This window comes from Haemaphysalis longicornis, unplaced genomic scaffold, assembly GCF_048455015.1.
Source record: "Haemaphysalis longicornis isolate Haplotype H1 unplaced genomic scaffold, Haemaphysalis longicornis Haplotype H1 scaffold_67, whole genome shotgun sequence".
NCBI classification, from domain to species: domain Eukaryota; kingdom Metazoa; phylum Arthropoda; class Arachnida; order Ixodida; family Ixodidae; genus Haemaphysalis; species Haemaphysalis longicornis.
Genome location: NW_027526419.1, coordinates 575,639 through 593,189, shown reverse-complemented (window position 1 = coordinate 593,189; position 17,551 = coordinate 575,639). Strand labels below are relative to the sequence as shown.

At 45.0% G+C, this 17,551-nt stretch overlaps 1 protein-coding gene across 3 annotated transcripts in view; it reads left to right on the top strand.

The window, feature by feature from the left end:
- Positions 1-14,705, top strand: part of LOC144144239 (voltage-gated purine nucleotide uniporter SLC17A9-like) — a 33,544-nt gene extending 18,839 nt beyond the window's left edge. For 2 of the 3 annotated variants that reach the window (XM_077675604.1, XM_077675606.1), the window contains exons 7-14: positions 256-352; positions 2,687-2,774; positions 4,416-4,450; positions 7,317-7,485; positions 9,590-9,619; positions 11,153-11,309; positions 13,299-13,431; positions 14,512-14,705. In XM_077675604.1, the coding sequence (XP_077531730.1) occupies positions 256-352; positions 2,687-2,774; positions 4,416-4,450; positions 7,317-7,485; positions 9,590-9,619; positions 11,153-11,309; positions 13,299-13,305 (583 nt within the window). In that variant the 3' untranslated portion in view covers positions 13,306-13,431; positions 14,512-14,705. The remainder of the gene's footprint in view (positions 1-255; positions 353-2,686; positions 2,775-4,415; positions 4,451-7,316; positions 7,486-9,589; positions 9,620-11,152; positions 11,310-13,298; positions 13,432-14,511) is intronic. The other variant, XM_077675605.1, reaches the window with a different exon arrangement.
- Positions 14,706-17,551: the final 2,846 nt, after the last annotated feature.

The window sequence follows — 17,551 nt, the reverse complement described above, 5'->3', positions numbered from 1 at the left end:
TGCTGCGAGGCTCGCGCGCACGTAGTTTCTTGGTATTTTTAACTGCGGACACGAAAAATTACGATTTGGTAAACAGCTTTGGTGTTAAAAAATGAAATGTCCTGTCAGTCCCAATCATACAACTGCCCTCAGACTCTATCACTATTCTTTCTTAAATGCTGTTGTCCTACCAAACTTTGGAACCCGCCTTGAGGAATTCATGCCTGGGGCTTAGCAAGAGTTGTTTTTTCTCTCTCTCTCTCTCTCCCGACGCAGGGTGATCCTGCTGGCGCACTTTACAGAGAACAACTCGTACTTTATCCTCATCTCGTGGCTGCCGACGTACTTCCACGACCGCTTCCCCGACGCCCAGGTGCGGTAATTGTCCCAATTCACTCCGACAGGGTACCTTTGTATTCGGAGTTGGCCTTGTCGGCACCTGTGCTCGCGTGCGGAGGCAACAGAGTGGCACGAGAAGTCTTCTGTCCCTTCAGTGCACACGTACTTAAAAGGACAGACAACCGATTTAAGTGCAGAGCCCTTTAGGGGCTCGCCTTTTCATCGTAGCTCGCTCGCTGGACCCAAGTAGAGCCACACGGTGTTCCTTTGTAGCGGCGTAACGCAGAGGCTTGTAAAAGCCAGGCGGTTTATATAGTCGTAAGCGTTCGAAACTCGTGAACCGCTGGCGCTTGTCATACATCTCCCCGTTGTTTAGCGCAAATAAAGCTGTAGGTACATTTGAGGCAAAATACGCGTAATTAACCGGCAGCGCCCGCATTCATTTAGTTATGAACGCTCGTTGGGTTGGTTTTTACGAGAGTAAGCGAGAAGAAGTGGCAGTGCAACGCCGGCACGTGCGGGAGGAAAAGCAAGCACAAAAAGAACAGAACTCCTCCCGCTGGTGCAGTTTCAGGCAGGGGGCGCGCGAGCACTGTGGAGGCGGGAAATTCGAATTGCATTGGGTGGTAGCAGTGAGTGGATAACGGCGCTACAGCCCATTATAGCGAATCACTGCTCTGCACTTCCGGCAGCTTTCACGTTGAGTGGAAGGGCTGTAATTTTTTCTGGAGTGCATGTCCTTCAGTTCATATGAAATCCAGCGTTTTATGTAGTGGGGTGACCGCAAGGACCGTCCAAATAAACAAACAGAAATGATTTTAATTTTGCGCTCAAATTTATGAAGTCTGAGAGGTGGCGACATGTAGTGTCTGAACATGACACTGCCGTACTTGTCCAAATAACTCCGTCAGTTTCAACGCGCGATTCAAAAACCACATAAAGGAATAGGAAAGGTTGTGCATTATTGTTGTTTTAGCCGTGGATAAGTTTTTAAATACGTCTTTTAATCTCACGTGCAGTTATGCAGTTAAAATTAATATGTTGCCGCTCAGCTCTCTGTCATATGGTTGTCAGCATTCCTCTTGGCGGGCCACGTATGCCTGGTAGATGTAAAAATTCTGATTTCAAAAGTTTTAGGGTGCTATCAGCAAAATTGTTTGGAGTTGAGGGGTTTTAATGGGTGATGCCCTCTCATTTGGGACAGAGAAAATGTACCTGGCATAATCAGTTGTCTGTCCCTTTAAAATCAGTACGCTTCATTGAACAGTGCGGGTAGCCATTAATATTTGAAACAACTTTGGCATGCTGCTCAGCCCGACGGACATTTCCTGGACACTTCCTGGGTCGCAGTATTTCCTCGTCTGTTTTTCAGCAAAGCATTTTTTTACCAGCATTTATCTGTCTGTGTGTCCATATGTGGATGTAATTATATACTAAATGCGTCCTCTTTTATTTAAATTTTTGGTTCTATCTTTAAAAACCCTTAGCCTTCTATTTTGGGCGAGCATATGTATATGAATGCATACTCAAGTGTTAAGAGTGAACATTTTGACAAAGGATGGAGTGTAAATGCACGTTCCTCGTCAAAATGTGCGCTCTTCGCACTTCAGTATCTAATCACCAACTAGTCTTACGTAATACTCTATTAGATGAACGAGTTCAAAAGGGTACCATATTGGGCTAGTTGGTGGTCAGATACAAAGGAAGGAACAGCGCACATTTTGACGAAGGACGGACAGAAATACACACCACAAGCGCTCACTATCAACTGACCGCTTTATTACAAGTTGCGGAAAATAAATAGCACACTTACACGGAAAGATGCAATAAGCACGTACGGAAAAGAGAGGAAAAGATTTCCCAACCTGTCAAACCATTATGATAACATTGAATTTATCGCCACATCCGCTTTTCCCTGGCTTCCAAGGATGCGATTTCCTTTTGCGTGATAGCTATCGATGGCACACTGACGCAGTTATCGCCAGCTCTTTCTTTATATATTTTCCACAACTTGTAATAAAGTGATCAGATGATAGTCAGCGCTTGTGGTGTGTATTTCTGTCCGTCTTTTGTCAAAATGTGCGCTGTTCCTTCCTATGAACGAGTTCTTTTCGCCCACCTCTCCTGTAACTTGCTTGTCCTGGGCCTTACATAACCCGATATGTTCAACAAAACTTGCCAGTTTTGATGGCTAGTGACAAAAAGTAAGTGATGGTGTTCTTATGTGTTCTTTTGTGTGGAAAGTTTGGAAAGAGACCTTTGTCCAGATTTTATGCACCAGTTTTACCTGCTTTGTAAGCCCCGCGCCGTGTCTGTCTTCGAACGCTTGTCGTGGGCTAAAACGCCTCTCGACTGCGGGTGTTTGCAGATGTGGGTGTTCAACATGGTTCCCTGGATCATGATTCCCATCTGCAGCATCGGCGGAGGCACTTTCTCAGACCACCTCATACGCAAAGGTGGGCGTCACCATCGGCACCACTTTTACAACTTTTCGTTTTGAGGTGTTTGGCTGTACGGTCAAACGTCCCACTTGCGTCAAATTTTTCCCATTAAAACTCTTCCGCTATGTGCTTTGTATAGTAAAATCCTGTTAAAAGAGACACTCGGTCATAAGAGACATTTCAAGGAAAACAGGTTGGTTGGTTTTCCTATGTTCACCATGTTTGCAACATTGCATGCAAGAGACCTTGTTCACAAGAGTCATGTTTTCCGGGTCCCTTCAGTGTCTCCATATACTCTGCACAGTTATTAAAACCTCTGCATGTTTTTGTTTTTGTTTTTCTCCAGTATAGAAGCCCTTTGTTTACTCCGATTTCATTTTCTTATTACTAGGTACAGTTGCTGTTAAGGCCTTTCTCTTTTTTTTTTTTTTTGACGGACATTCGTTTTAGTGTTGTCGCTGTTAACTGAGTGCCCCACTCCCATCAAAATTTTAGACCTTTATCTGAGCTTATGCGGCAAGTTCGCTCGAGTGTTTGAACAAATTGAAATTGAAATTAAAATGGGATTTAGAAGATTGTACCAGGCGTTCAAGCATTCGACGTACAAGCTGTTGAAAGCTAGCCTCAGAGTATGCAAGTTTACCACTGAGATTGAAGCTGATATTTGTACAGCCTATGGTGATTGTTGTGTGCTGATAACTTCATCTGTTCGCCTCCCTCTAAAACGATGGACAACCATAGGGTATCTCAGTATTTTTGTGCAGCTGTGTTGTCTGGATCATGTCCTTCCGACCTTGTCTCTTTTTCTTTCTTTTTGGCTTGACTTCAGAAAGTTCTGTTTCTGTTCACTACCCCATACTTCCTGTTCAAAATGCAGAAAGTTGAACATATATACAAGCAGCTAAAGCAGGCTTTGAATCTCAAAGCACATCAAGGCTTCGAATAACCATACCATTGCGAACACGTTTCGTCGTTTCTTTGCTCTGATGCTACCTTGTCATGTTGCATTCATTGCCTGGAACAGTGGTTCTCAGCCATGACTGCCCCGGGGACCCCTTTTGGGCTTGCTAAAGTGATGGGGGGAGCCCACGATGGAGCATATGTTGTTTGATGTCATAACGTCAAACAATTTCTACTTGCAGCTTACGTAGCCTACACACTTATTCGATGCCCGCCTTTTATGGTTGACACTAATGACGATGCGCACCATGTTAAACAATCTGGTCTTGAATCTAAAATTCTTCTAAACACCTATATATTGCCTCTTCTGTGTATGCTTCTTTCCTTCTCATAGCTGGCTTGTCGTGCAAAAAGCAGTTGTTAAAATAGGTGCTACGCGTAGAAACTAAACGTACATGTAATGCGACAAAGCTACATTTTTTGCATTGCAAGAAAGTGCTGGCAAAATCGAGAAAAAGCTTTGAGTAAAAGCTTTGAGGTAGGCTTCGCGGACCCCTCAAATGCTCTCGCGGACCCCCAGGGGTCCGCGGACCCCCATTTGAGAATCACTGGCCTAGAATCTTCCAAGCTTTAAGAGCCTTAAAATGAGAGTGAATTCTGTGCTTACAAATCTGGGAAGTTGTGTATATGTGCGTACACATTGTTGTAAAGTTGTAGCAATACATTTAGTCTCCCGGTTTCCCTCTCTTCTTTCAGGGCAGCCCATCGCGAGGGTACGGAAGCTCTCTGAAGTAAGTATGGCATGTCTTCCACAGAACACACATGGTACGACGTGTGCTGCAGCCCTCAATTTGTCGGCAGCTTTGCGAACGCAAAGCTATACTGTCTCGTTTAAGCTTCATAGACTTCCCAGTTTATCGAAACAGGAGTGTTCGCCCCAGCCTAGTGCTGTTACAGTGCCAACTGGGTTTTGCAAATGTTTCATTCACTTGAGGTACTACTGCCACTCTTGAAGTTATAGCACTTGTTAAATGTACTGCCGGTTCAGGTAAGCGCAATGGTACTTGCTGAGTGAGGTAGTTTTGCAGAACCACCCTTTCTGAATTGAAGTTCCTTCCTCAGTTGGCAGAAAAAACTGCCCTGATTGGAAACGAGTGGTACCTGTTAAGTGGTGGTACACTTAACAGGTACCACTCGTTACCAATCAGGGCAGTCTACAAGCTGCTTGAAGTGTACTACCATTTCAGGCAGCTTTTTGAGTGTACTACTGCTCTTAAAGAGGTAATACTTGTTGAATGTGTTTTTGCTTTAGGTACTACGTACCACTCTTGAAGGCATAGTAGTAGTACGTAGTTGAGTGTACTACCACTTCAACTACTTCTACTGCTGTGTAGATACTGCCACTTTTGAAGAGGTAGTACAATATTGTAACCTCATTACAACAGATATTCTGATACAATATACTATTACAGTGTTTGTTTCTTATTCCTATCTGTGTGATTGTTTAAACTTCTTTTACTTGGGCTCTGTTATAACATACATTTGGAAATAACAGTCTAGTTTAAAAGGTTAGCAAGTCCTGTTTTTGGACCTCTACAGTGGACTTTTCAAGTGTGGACAGCCTTTCCTTTCATACGTTTGGAGCGTGTGTTTCTAATTTACAATGGTGATCGAACAAGAACACAATTTGAAAAAAACTAAGAATCATTGTGAATTAGTAGAAGTGCAACTTTCCGCTTGCCGAAAACTAGCACTGTTGAATCCGCGCAATCACGCACGTGCAGTATGCGTAAGTGCGATGTCCTAGCAGTCGAGTGATAGGATTTAAAATATAACAAAGTTAGTCCAACGTACCAAATGTTTGTATATTGTAAAGGTGTGAAGCACTGCAAAGCAAAAGCTGAGAGCACGGTCAGTGGGCAATCTACTACGAAACCAAAGAGGACAGCTGCCGATTGGAATTGAAAAGAAAGAAGCAGGGAGCTCAGGCTTGCAGACTAAACATGGAATTCGTAGGGATTGACGCAGTTTGTTACAATATGAAAGTTACCATAGTTTTTTTGTTTTTAAATGCGATAGTATGCCCTTTGGCGTAGTTTAGAGAGTCCTAAATATACAGGTTTTCACACCTGTTTCCATTACAGTATGAGAGTTTCCATAGTTGAAACAAAAAGAATGTAAGTCCCATACAATGTAGGTGGCTAAATCTCGCAAGCTGAGCAGAAAGGCCTTTGCTTGCACTTTGCTATATTCATGTGGAGACAGTGGAAACGCAAGCGTAGGCATGAGTAATGGTACGAGTGAATGGAATGATGGAGTAGCAGCAAGTGAAAAAAAGACTCATGCGGGGGATTTCGGGACGTGCTTCATAGCATCGACTGCCCTAAAACCTAAGCCATGCTAAAGGTCTGTTGGCCTTAACTGCCATCCCGTTTCAATTGTAAACTGAATCTTGAGAAATGACCGGGATACCTTTATTGCTTGTTTTTGTTTTCAACACTTGCAAAGTCTGAACTCTTGTTATAACAGACTTCGTCGACGATTCCATCAAAGTCTGTAGCGACAGTATTTGGATTGTTCGTACTCCTTTTACAGCAGACCGAAATAACAATCGCTATCATGGTCTGTTGAAACGAGGTTATACTGGACTTCTTGAGTGCATATACCGCTCTTAAAGCAGTTGAGGTCAACTGCTTGACTTATATGACTTATAATGTTAAGTGTACTACTGCTTTATGCGCGACCGCTCTTAGAGAGTAGTACAGTAAAGCCCGCTTATATCGAACAGCGCGAGGATTGTATAATAGTTCGATATAGCAAAAATTCGATATAGTAACTGAAGCAAAAAAAAACTCACATGAGAGCGATCTTGCCGACGGAGTCTCAAGCTAACGCTGAGCTCTTACCACCCTGCAGTCCACTATTGATACGACACTTTCTCGGTAAGAAAAAAATAATTTATTGGGGCGGAAGAACTGCATGAGTGTAGCCTGCTTCTTGGAGCGCAATGCGTTGCTGGTGACTGCTTGCTCCACGGTATCTAAACAGTCGCAAGCACGAGACCGCTGCCCTCAGTGGCACTGCAGTTTCGCCATAGCAGGGCCACGGCAGCGACGGCTTCGCTCGTGCTCGGAAGCGGTACAGAGTCCTCGGCGTCTTCGACAGAGCGGAGACAAGCATGGATACAAGCGAATAACGGCGAACCCAGCGAACCGAGCAAGTGCGGGCAGCCAGTGGCGCGGACTTGAAGTTCGGTGACACTGCAGCCCGCAGCGCCCAATGTGGTGCTTTCGGCTCCAGCGGCATGCATGCGTGGAGCTGGTCCACTCTGCCACGGCCGGTTTGGACGCGCCCGAGCTCGCGAGCGACACCCGCTCCACCGCTGCGCGCCGATGTATTGCGGGAAAGCCTGCCGCATGCCCAAGGAGAGCGAAAAATTCTGCGCGGGAGAGTTCGATATATCTATTGTGAGCAAAATCGCGTTCGATATAAAAAGTTTTAAATGCATGTAATTTTTACCAGAATTATACAAGGGTTCGGTATAGGCAATAATTCGATATATCCGTTTTCGATATAAGCAGCCTTTACTGTAGTACTTCAGTCCTATAGCTGAGTGGTCTTCACCCCCCCCCCTCCCCGTCCCCCTGTTTGCGGCAGGCGCTGTGCCAGCTGAGCAAGGCGCTGCTGCTGCCCCTGGTGCCCTGGTGCGAGTACACGTGGGCCCTGCTGTTTGTCTCCCTGGCGGTGGCCTGCTCGGGCTTCCACAACAGCGGCGTCTTCATCAACCCGCAGGACATCGCTCCGCTGCACGCGGGCTCCGTCTTCGGTGAGCGCGCACGCTCGGTTGGTTGTGACGCAGAACGCGACCGAAATCGTCACGTCATCCTCGCTGAACAAGGGACGATGTGCGGATCATATCAAAACTGTATTCGTTCGAAACATGGATGCGTGCCCCCTTTACAGATGCACCAATTCTCCAACATGTGTTTATTAACGGTGGTTCTGCCGTTAAGCGTTGCACTTGACATTCTTGTTCCAATCAATTTGATTGATTGATTGATTGATTTGATTTATTGATTGGTTGTTTAGCGTACTGAAGCTATGCCTGTGCTATGAGGGACACCGTAGTGGAGGACTCTGGATTAATTTTGACCACCTGGGAATTTTTAACATGTGCCAAAATTTTGAACACCGTAGTGGAGGATTCTGGAGTAATTTTGACCAGTGGGGATCTTTAATGTGTGCCGAAATCTCGAACACGGGCATTTTCGCTTTCCACTTCCACCTGGAAAGCATCCACCACGACAGGAATCAAACCTGACTCCTTGGGCTAAGCAGCAGGCCGCCTTATCCTATCAATTTCGCTTAATGGTAAATGGGATAATTCGAAATACCCACTCTAGTTCCTATTCTGCTCAGTGGAAAGGAAGATCATTCTGAAGGAGAGGAAGATTGTTCTAAGCTTCCCTTTTTTCCTGTTTTGCTTAGTGGGACCCGTGGTAATTCTAAATTTTCATTGCTTCTTGATTTTACGTAGAGGAAAGAAAAGCAACTGTGAATATTTGTTCAGTCCTGTTCTACTTAGTGGCAGGTAGAATACCGTAATTACCCGATTCTAACGCGCCCCCGATTCTAACGCGCACCCTATTTTCCTGGCAAAAAAAAAAAACGAAAAAACTTGCACTTCCGATTGTAACGCGCACGGAACTTTGTGAGCAAGAACAACGAATGCGAGATAAACGGGCGATTTATTTCTCGAAGTAATCTCACCCATCTCCCTCCTCGTCGCTCTCCGCTGACCACAACACCTCGTCCTTGGTGCCGTAAAGCGCGTTCGCGATGCCACACTTCATAATGAACGTTCAACCATGATCGATAGGATCGTGGCCCACGCCTCGCTCGCCCATCCCGCGAACTTCTCCAGAGGCGCACGCTTCAGCCGACCACTCGTTTTGAACGCGTGAGAGCCGCTGCTGCCATTGCTGTTATCAAGTGCGCAAGTGGAACGATTTGACGATTTGTGTGAACGCCGATAGAAAAGCCTGGGCGCCTATGCTTCCTGCGTCCGAAAAATTGTTGCTACAAGCTTTGGCGCCATCTTGAGATGGCGATGGGCGAGACGAAATTTCCGTTGTTTCGGCAGTTTCGGTTTCGTATCCGATTCTAATGCGCATGCGATTTTTCTACCTATTTTTCCGGAAAAAAGGTGCGCGTTAGAATCGGGTAATTACGGTAATCGTAAAACGTGTCGACAATTGTGCTGCCTCGTTGGGCAGGTCGCAACACAAGTCACAACAGCCCCGCTTGCAATGGCACTTTAAGTTCTGGAAAAGCTCCTGTGTTGCAGCAACGGCTTTCTCTAACTAGCGAACGAGGGTCTGCGAAATCAGACTTGCTAATGAATATCGCTGCATTTTATGATTTTTCGTAACATACGTCTTTTTTACCCGACCTAAAATGCGTTTACCCTTGGGTTTTTAACCGACCCATCGCACCGGTGAGTTGTAGCACGCATAATCATTTTTAATATCCACCCACTGCTAGTGTCCTTGTTTTAATGGTAAAAATTTTTTTGTTTCATGCGCTTTAACATCCCCTGCTTTTGCTTTCTTTCCCTGACTATCTGAAACTGATGTAGGCGCAATAGTTGCGTTTATAGTTGCGTAGCTTGAAACATCGTTTTTGCATCAGTTTCAATAACATAGCGCGAACTTGTAGGCGAGTTCCAGAGCGCTGTCACAACCACATTAGAGGCTTTTAAAACTCACTTTCACTGTGCAAAGTTAGTGATCCTTCCGTTTGTTTGTTTTATTCACTTTTGACCATGCCCTTGTGTCAAGGAGAAGTTATAATGTCGTCGTAGTTCTGTGAAAGCAGTAGCCATTATTTATTCAGTTCAGAAACACTCCTGTCTTTTGTCTTCCCTGCAGGGCTCATGAACACGGTTGGAGCCATACCAGGTATGCCAGCCCTCCAAGATATTTCACAAGTTTTTTCTAGAATTTCACACTTGTGAAGTTAATTGTGAAGTTCATACCGATTTTCACATGGACCAATGCCTGTTCACGCATAACAAATCCATCCCTTCAGTCACTGGAGGGACTGCATCCAGTCCCTAGTATTCAAAACATCTTCGGGAGCTCGCATTTTTAATGACAGTGCTGGCTGTGTTTTTTTCTTCACTACCTTGTCTTAATTGTTTACTAATATGTTTGTACCTTTTCTGTTATCCAGTGTTAGTACACAAAAGCACGTCGCTGTAGGCCAAAACCATTTTTTATGTATGTTACAAGCTTCGCGCATTAAGGCAAATATTTGGAAGTCGAAAAGTCTTCTGTTTGATTCACAGTTAGTTTTCATTGTTTGCGAGGGAAAGGATTGCAGTGTATTTCATAATTCATGTTTGACATCACAGTCAGGAACATGGCACCTTAACACCTGTAGTTTTTGGTTTACTTTCGAGCTCATCAATATTGGATAAAAGACGTTCGGCATCAGCAAAAGTTTTCCGACTGCCCCCTTTTTCGTTTCTAAATATTCAGGCTAAAAAGTTTGAGATGCCGGTGAGTGTAATGTTGTATGTGAAGCGTATGCTTACAAATTATACGCGCGTTCGGTAGGGGGGCTTGAGAGCAGGGCCTTAAATATTCCTCTAGTTTAAGGCCTCGCTCTCAGGTCTGCGGTAGGCAAGACCAAAAAGCTCTTCATTTAAACTGCTTTGAATGTGAGCTCCATTTCACACCTGTAACACCGTACGCGCGGAGCAAGAATACTGTATTTATTCGAATATAAGGCGAGGTTTTTTTTTTTTTTTTTCCAAAATTCATAGCCTCGAAGTCATACTCCGCCTTATATTTGAAGCTCAGTATATATATATGGTGATTTTTTTTAGAGTAGCAGCAGCATCTGATGGACGAAGCGATAGCGGCCACAATCCATTTCGGCCAATCGCAGTGGCCGCGCAGTTGCTTCTCAGCGACAGATGCTGCTAGCTTAACCTTTGCCAAACGCTTGTGATGTCGTCTGGCCGCCTCAGGAAGTGCCATTTCCCTTCCTGTCTTGTTCCTACGCCATGACCGTAGGTTACAAAAAAGTGGGAAGGTGTGGTGCTTAGAATTTATTTATTTATTTATTCACGATACCCCTAAAGGCTCCCGTGAGGGGGTATTACATGGAACACGTATTGTATTAGCGCAATAAAAGTAAGGGTAAAAAAAATAAAACAAAACGAAGCAGGAGTGTTCAAACTGTAAACGCAAATAAATACACACTGTAAGTTTGAAAAAAGTGACGACGCAAATTTCAATTTGTGATAACAACAAAAATTTGCAAAATATGTTGTTGTTTTTCTCTGGGCATTGAAAACACCCTTCTACGCTGTACAACCAATGTCCCTACAGACTTCTTCTTTCTCACTCCCTTTGAAAAAAGCGAGAAAAAACAAAAACCTCGCGGAGACAAAGACGGCGTTCCCTGTTTTGTGGTGGCTGCAGGCTTCCTGGGGGTGTACCTGGTGGGCTACGTGGTGGACGTGACCCGGAGCTGGTCGCTCATCTTCTACCTCACGGCGCTGCTCAACCTGGTGGGCTGCGCCGCCTTCCTGGTGTACGGACGCGGGCAGCCCATCTTTGTGGGCCAGCCCAGCCTATGGTCAGTCACCTCGCTGTTTCCCAACATTAGTACTGCGAGTTGGTGTGGGGTGACCTCAATGCTGACATACTCATGCCCTGTGCTGATTTGTACTCGCCTACGTCGATGTGGATAATGGGTGTTGGCTGAAAATGTGAACAAAGCCTGATGATGGGCGACTTCCGATGCGAATATTTGATCTAATCGATCTTGGGAACATACCCATACTGGTGAGTGTGGTCGTAGTCGCTAGTATGAGTTAGTATGTGATCAGTTGTCAGAACATAGCGTGGGCGCTTGCACTGGTGAATAGGTCAGTACAAGAGTCATTGGTACAGGCCAATGAGTATGTACTCATGATTGCTTGCAAGAACATACTCACGAGTACTCTCGCTGATAAGTGTGGATGTACATGATCGCTTCACAAATTTGTGATTGCGAGTACGTCGTCAAGAGTGATTAGGTGATGCATCGCGTGGAACTAATTTACAGCTCATTAAACCTTGGTGTTTGAAATGGGCACTCAAAATGGTTCCTTGCCACTGGTGCCACCAAATTTTAATCAGCTGTAAAATTAGCTCCAAGCAGTGCATCAAAAAACCGATTCTCTTATTACATTCACCAGGGTTCATAGTATTGGAAAATATGAAGATTACAGTTTTATGACTAACACTGCTTTGTGTATTGTTCCTCCAGAAATGGCTAATTATCTCTGCCTATCTTGGGAACTAACTGACCGACTCAAAACGATAATGGCATATTTGATATCAGTGAAGAAAAAGCAGCAAGCCTGATAAGTTCGACAAAGTTTACTTGAAAATTAAAAGGAGCTGTTTTAAGACCAGTGTCCCCCCTTAAAAGTGGCCATGCCTGAAGGGATGACACAGGATGCATGGTTTATGCTTGTAGCGAAATGGGGTTGGTTATAGGTTACACATACAGAAACCATGGGGACTTTTCTTTTTGTTACTGTGCACTCTGAAATCCGGTCGTGGAAACAGAGACTACGCTTTTCTTCCCTTTGTGAACAACTACATCCTCAAAGAGCACTACTCCAGGAGCACAGCTAGAAACCCTGGTAATGCTGGACAGTGCTGGAGGGGATAAGGGGACATAAAGCTAGGCTAAAAAAGGAAGCTTTTCAAGTTCATCCAGCTGCTGCTACTGCTTGGAGAATAAACTTTCTGCAGGCATTCTCAGATAATGAATGGCAACGTACCATTGTCCCTGAAGAAGAAAGTGTATGACAGCAGCATCTTACCCGTACTCACCAACAGGGCATAAACTTGGAGGCTCACTAAGAGGGTTCAACTTAAATTGAGAACGACTCAGCGGGCAGTGGAGTGGAAGATGATAGGTGTAACATTAAGGGACAAGAAGACAGCAAAGTGGGTCAGGGAACAAGCGCGTGGGAAGGACATATTAGTAGAAATCAAGAAGAAGAAATGGACGTGGGCAGGGCATGTAATGCGAAGGCAAGATAACCGTGGGTCATTAAGGGCAACGGAGTGGATCGCTAGAGAAGGCAAGCGTGGCAGGGGGCGGCAGAAAGTTAGGTGGGCAGATGAGACCAATAAGTTTGCAGGGATAAATTGGTTGCAGTTAGCACAGGAGCGGGATAATTGCAGTGGCCGTTGCTTTAGTTGCAGGCCTTAAACCTTTGCTGCTAGTGTAGCAGCCGCTATTAGATCCCTCCTCCAAAAGACATCCATCAGACGTCTGTAAGCTTGCGTTCTTTTTCACATACACTGTTAGATGTTCGTCAGGTTAGATGTAGAAGGGTGTTAGTTGTTAAATGTCCATCGTGTGTCGGCAAATGTGGTTCCAGATATGAATGTCTACTGAGTGTTCTCCATTAACCGAGGACGTTAGGCTGCTATTTGAATTATATAACTTTCTGGGGTGCCGAAACATAAAGGTTTACTCCTAGTAAAGTTTTACCCACTACCCCCCCCCCCCCCACCCCTTCTGCAGTATTTTGTACCCGGCCTGTTCTTGCACTCTGCGCAGGCCCTGACAGTCTATCAGCTGGCTTGATAGACTGTCACACGGCAACAAGGTGCCGTGAAAAGTTGGAGAGAGGAAAAAAAAGAGGAGGGAGCGTAGGCACTCTTCTCCAGGGAGCTACAGTACGTCGAGTCACGTAAGGACTGATCATTGCTTTGCACGGTTACAGGGCAGACCTAAACATCACTTTCGCTGCTTTTGTCTTGCCACTGTGCAACTCCCCTCCCCTTTTTTTCCCGCATCTGGCTTTTCGTTTTTTTTTCTTTGTCTGTTTGTTTTTTTGTTTTACGGGCTGCCTTTTATGAACTGGATTAACGAGTCGATACGGACCAATTGGTATATTGTCGTAAGAAGTAGGCTTAAGTGCCAAACACAACTTCGGGAAAAAGAGATGTGCACCTCTAGGGCAGAGGTGCACTTACTACTTTTTATGCTTCATGTTTCAGTCCCTGAACGCAGCAAATGCAGATCTGTCACCGTTGTGTTGCTTTTAACACTCGAGATGTGTGCATTTAGAGCCAGCCCGGGAGTGGGTTTCAGCTGGGTAGTCTTTGGCTGATTTTTTCACTGATTTCCTGTGTTGTTGGCTGGTGCTCAAATTAGTTGGTGAGAAAACGTTTTATGGCCTGGCGTGTTTGAATAATTGGTTGTCAGGCGTGTTAGAAAAAACAATGTGAAAAGTCGGAAGACATCCTGCAGTCGTTTAATAAAGAATCGTCACCAAGAGAGATCGTTAATGCGTCTTGTGTTAAATGGATCTGCATAGTATGAATAGTAGTACTTTCCATCCAACTACCTTTGGCAGCATAACATGTCTTTACACTGTTTTTCTTGCAGAGGTATTTTTCAAAGTTTCGTGATCCTCATGAACTAAAATAGCCTTAAAAAAAACCAATCCCTGCAATATAAGCCCCCAAGGCCTCTTTCTTTTGGGCTTATCAGTATATGCTTTTTTGTGTAAAATGAAAAAAAAAAAAAAAAAGGTGGTGCAAAAACCTTGTGAACTAACTGGTGCTCTACTGATGCATTCATTCTCTTAGCGCACTTTTTGTCACCAAGGGCACAAATGCACTCACTAGCCCTGACCGCAGGGTTCTGAACAGTCGATTGACTCTAAACAAGTCTCGGGATGACTTATGTAATACTATACTGTGGACGCGCGCTTGCATTTCTTGCATGCCAAGTCACACTTTCACCCTCTCTTTTTTTTTTCCAGACCCAAAGAGGACCGTGGGATTGCCGTTCTCGAGCAAGGTTCCCCCGGTCACCACCAAAGTACAAGAGTCTTTCCAGTTTTACCCGTATTTTTTTTTTCCTTTTTAATTTTTGAGGGGGCGGGGCTTGCCAGAATCATGTGCCTTATTGCCTGTTTCTGGAGCCTGTCATGAAAGCTTTTATTAAAATCAAGTGGTCAAAACAAAAGGTGCTGACCATTCATCTTCTTTTAACACATCTTTTGCCCCCCGTCAAGTGTAGTCTTTCTTTTACAAACTTTTTTGCGGCATTTGTCACCAGTGTCGACCCTAGACCACTTCAAAAGGGCTACTGAACTGCTTGTGAAGAAACTGCGATTACATAGGCGGCATTTTGCAGTCTTTTGCACCCTGATTCTCCCGTCACGAGTTTTATTGCGAAATTCTGGTAATTAAGCGAGATAACGAGTGAATCAAATGACTGATGGTAATCATCGGCTTCAAAGCTGAGCCCTTGTGACACCACCGACACTAGTTAGTGCAATCAACCGCTTCCTGCAACGAATAACAGAATTGCGAGTTTACACCATAGTACATGAGGCGGTAATGTTTGTTGGAATGCATATTTAGCACATAAACTGCTGCTTTGCCAGTCTGAAAATGGTGTCACTTTTGCCCAAATGGTGGGAAATTTGAAAGCTTGTTAATAACGGAATTTTTGGTAGAAAACAACATCCATTGCTGCCAGAAAGGAATGGATCAAGTTGCCACAGACCAGTTATTTAAAAGAAAAAAAAGAAAGACATCCATTGCCAGTTAAGTAGCCCTTAGAGTTTGGTTTAGAGTTGGCAAACGCTGAACTATGTGTTGGTGTAATGAGATATACGAGAGCTCAACTATAGTCACGCCACATATAGGACAAATTCACTGGGGTCGCTGTTAGTGAGTCTTCTGATCACTAGTGCCTGCTTAGAGGACAGGCAGCTACAGAAAGGAAGCTTTTGTTCTTTTAAAATTGTGGGTGTATTGATCTCTTCACGCCTATTTGCAGCCAATGAAAATAGGAACACAGGCTGTTGTGCAGCAGAAAAAAAGCATTTTACAGCAGTAAGAATGGTGGGGTAAAAAATGAAGTTACGAAAATGCACGTAAGCATAGAAGTACCCTCCTGGTCCGTCCATGTTGTGGCCAAATGTGTACGCTTCTGGCACTCGGAAGGTTCGAGATCGTCAGGTGCGCTGACAGCATGTCTGCGCACTACATGCCAGTAGGCAGTGTTTCCCGGTCCCCCATACTCTCCTGTTAAGTCGCATCTGTGGTCCGGAAAGCACAAACCTCTACTCTTTTCACTCCACCCCGTATCCTCTTTGTAACCCTTTTGTCAAAATTTTGTGGGCCAATCCTAAGCTTTCTGCACCATAAAGAATTCAAATCGGTTTTACCTTTAAATGTGACAAATATTTTAAGGCAGTTAGAAAGAAAGGTGTTTTCTCTAGCTTTCCTGCTCAAAAAGTTTCAGCGTCGCTCGGAACGTAAGCTTGTACATTAATTTTTTGCAACCTGCGTGTTTCCGGCTTGGCCCACAAAATTTGGACTAAGACATGGGTTCCTCTCGTGCCCCACTTGCCCTACACCCAACTGCCTTTCCCACCCATCATCAGTACAACACGTTTACTGGGACACTGCCATCCAAACGCCACATGGCTCAACCAGAGTCCTGGCGTGGACGTGAAGGCGATGCAAGAACTCCTGGCAGCCCACGGCCTTCGTGTCAGTGAGGAACTCCGGGCATTCTACGGACCGGCTGTCTCCTAATGAAGAGACTTTAGCACGAGGGCCCGAGCTAGGTTGGTTGGTTGTGCATTTTAACGCGCCGACACAACCCAGGCGATGAGGCGCACCGCAGTGGAGGGGTCCGGATTAATTTTGACCACCTGGGGATCTTTAACGTGCGCCGAAATCTCGAACACACGGGCGTTCTTGCTTTTCACCTCCATCAGAAAAAGCGGCCGCCGCAGCCGGGAATCGAACCCATGACCTCATGCTCAGCAGAAATTGAGATGCTGTTTTAAAACAAGTGGCTGCCATGGCTGCTCTTCCGGGGCAACATGCTGCGTCTGTGTAGGTGCTAATGATTTATCTGCGTACAATTTAAATATTCGGTCTTATTTTCGCCTGCTCAGAGCAGCTCCAAGCAGCCAGAACTTCTCCCGCCATAGATGTTTTATGGGCAAATAAAATACGGAGCTGCTTTGGACAGGCAAAAAAAAGTCTGGGCCTGGGCCACTCTGCAATCATGATGCACTGGGTGCGTATTACATTGCAAAGTGGCCACAATTTCTTTTATTGGAGTGGGGTATGTCTCCAGAAAGAACCCCCCCCCCCCCCCCCCAAATTCACACCCTCTCAGAGGCCACAAACTTTGGTTCATACCATATAGTTGCTGCCGTAGTGACACAGCATCACGCACCCAACTCAGTAGGAACTCGCCAACCAGCTCGGATTTATAGTACCTGGTCTGGCAAACCATCCGAGCAGTGAAAGCCCGTATTCAATTAAGGAAATTTTGGAAAGCAATAGAGAACACCATTGGCATTCAGTGTTCCCAGGTCTCCCTGTCAAGCACTTGAAGCTACCCAGCTGTTCTAAATTTATTCTTCCTCCTAGCACTACCACCATACCCCTTCCTTCCAGCACAAAATTAAAAAAAAAAAAAGACTGAAAAGGTTTCACGAGTTAACTTTTCTCGCCCACATGGGGGCTGACCTGAAGCAGATGACAACCCTCCGTGCATCTTCACTGGGTATTGCAATTCCCAGCCAATCCCCCTTCATAATACAGGGTCAAGTAACGCCACACTCTACAAGCTATAAATGTTTTGCCCGTCTCTGGCCTTAAAAACAGCTCACAAAACCTGCTATTTAGGTTCAATAGTACAGTGGACTCATGGCTATGTAATTGTGACTTCTACTTTAGAATCGCAGGGAGGAGGGGGGGGTCTGGGTTTGATCTTCCAAAGCTCACAAGTGGCCAGAGCATTTAGACCTTTCAGGTCTGTGCTCA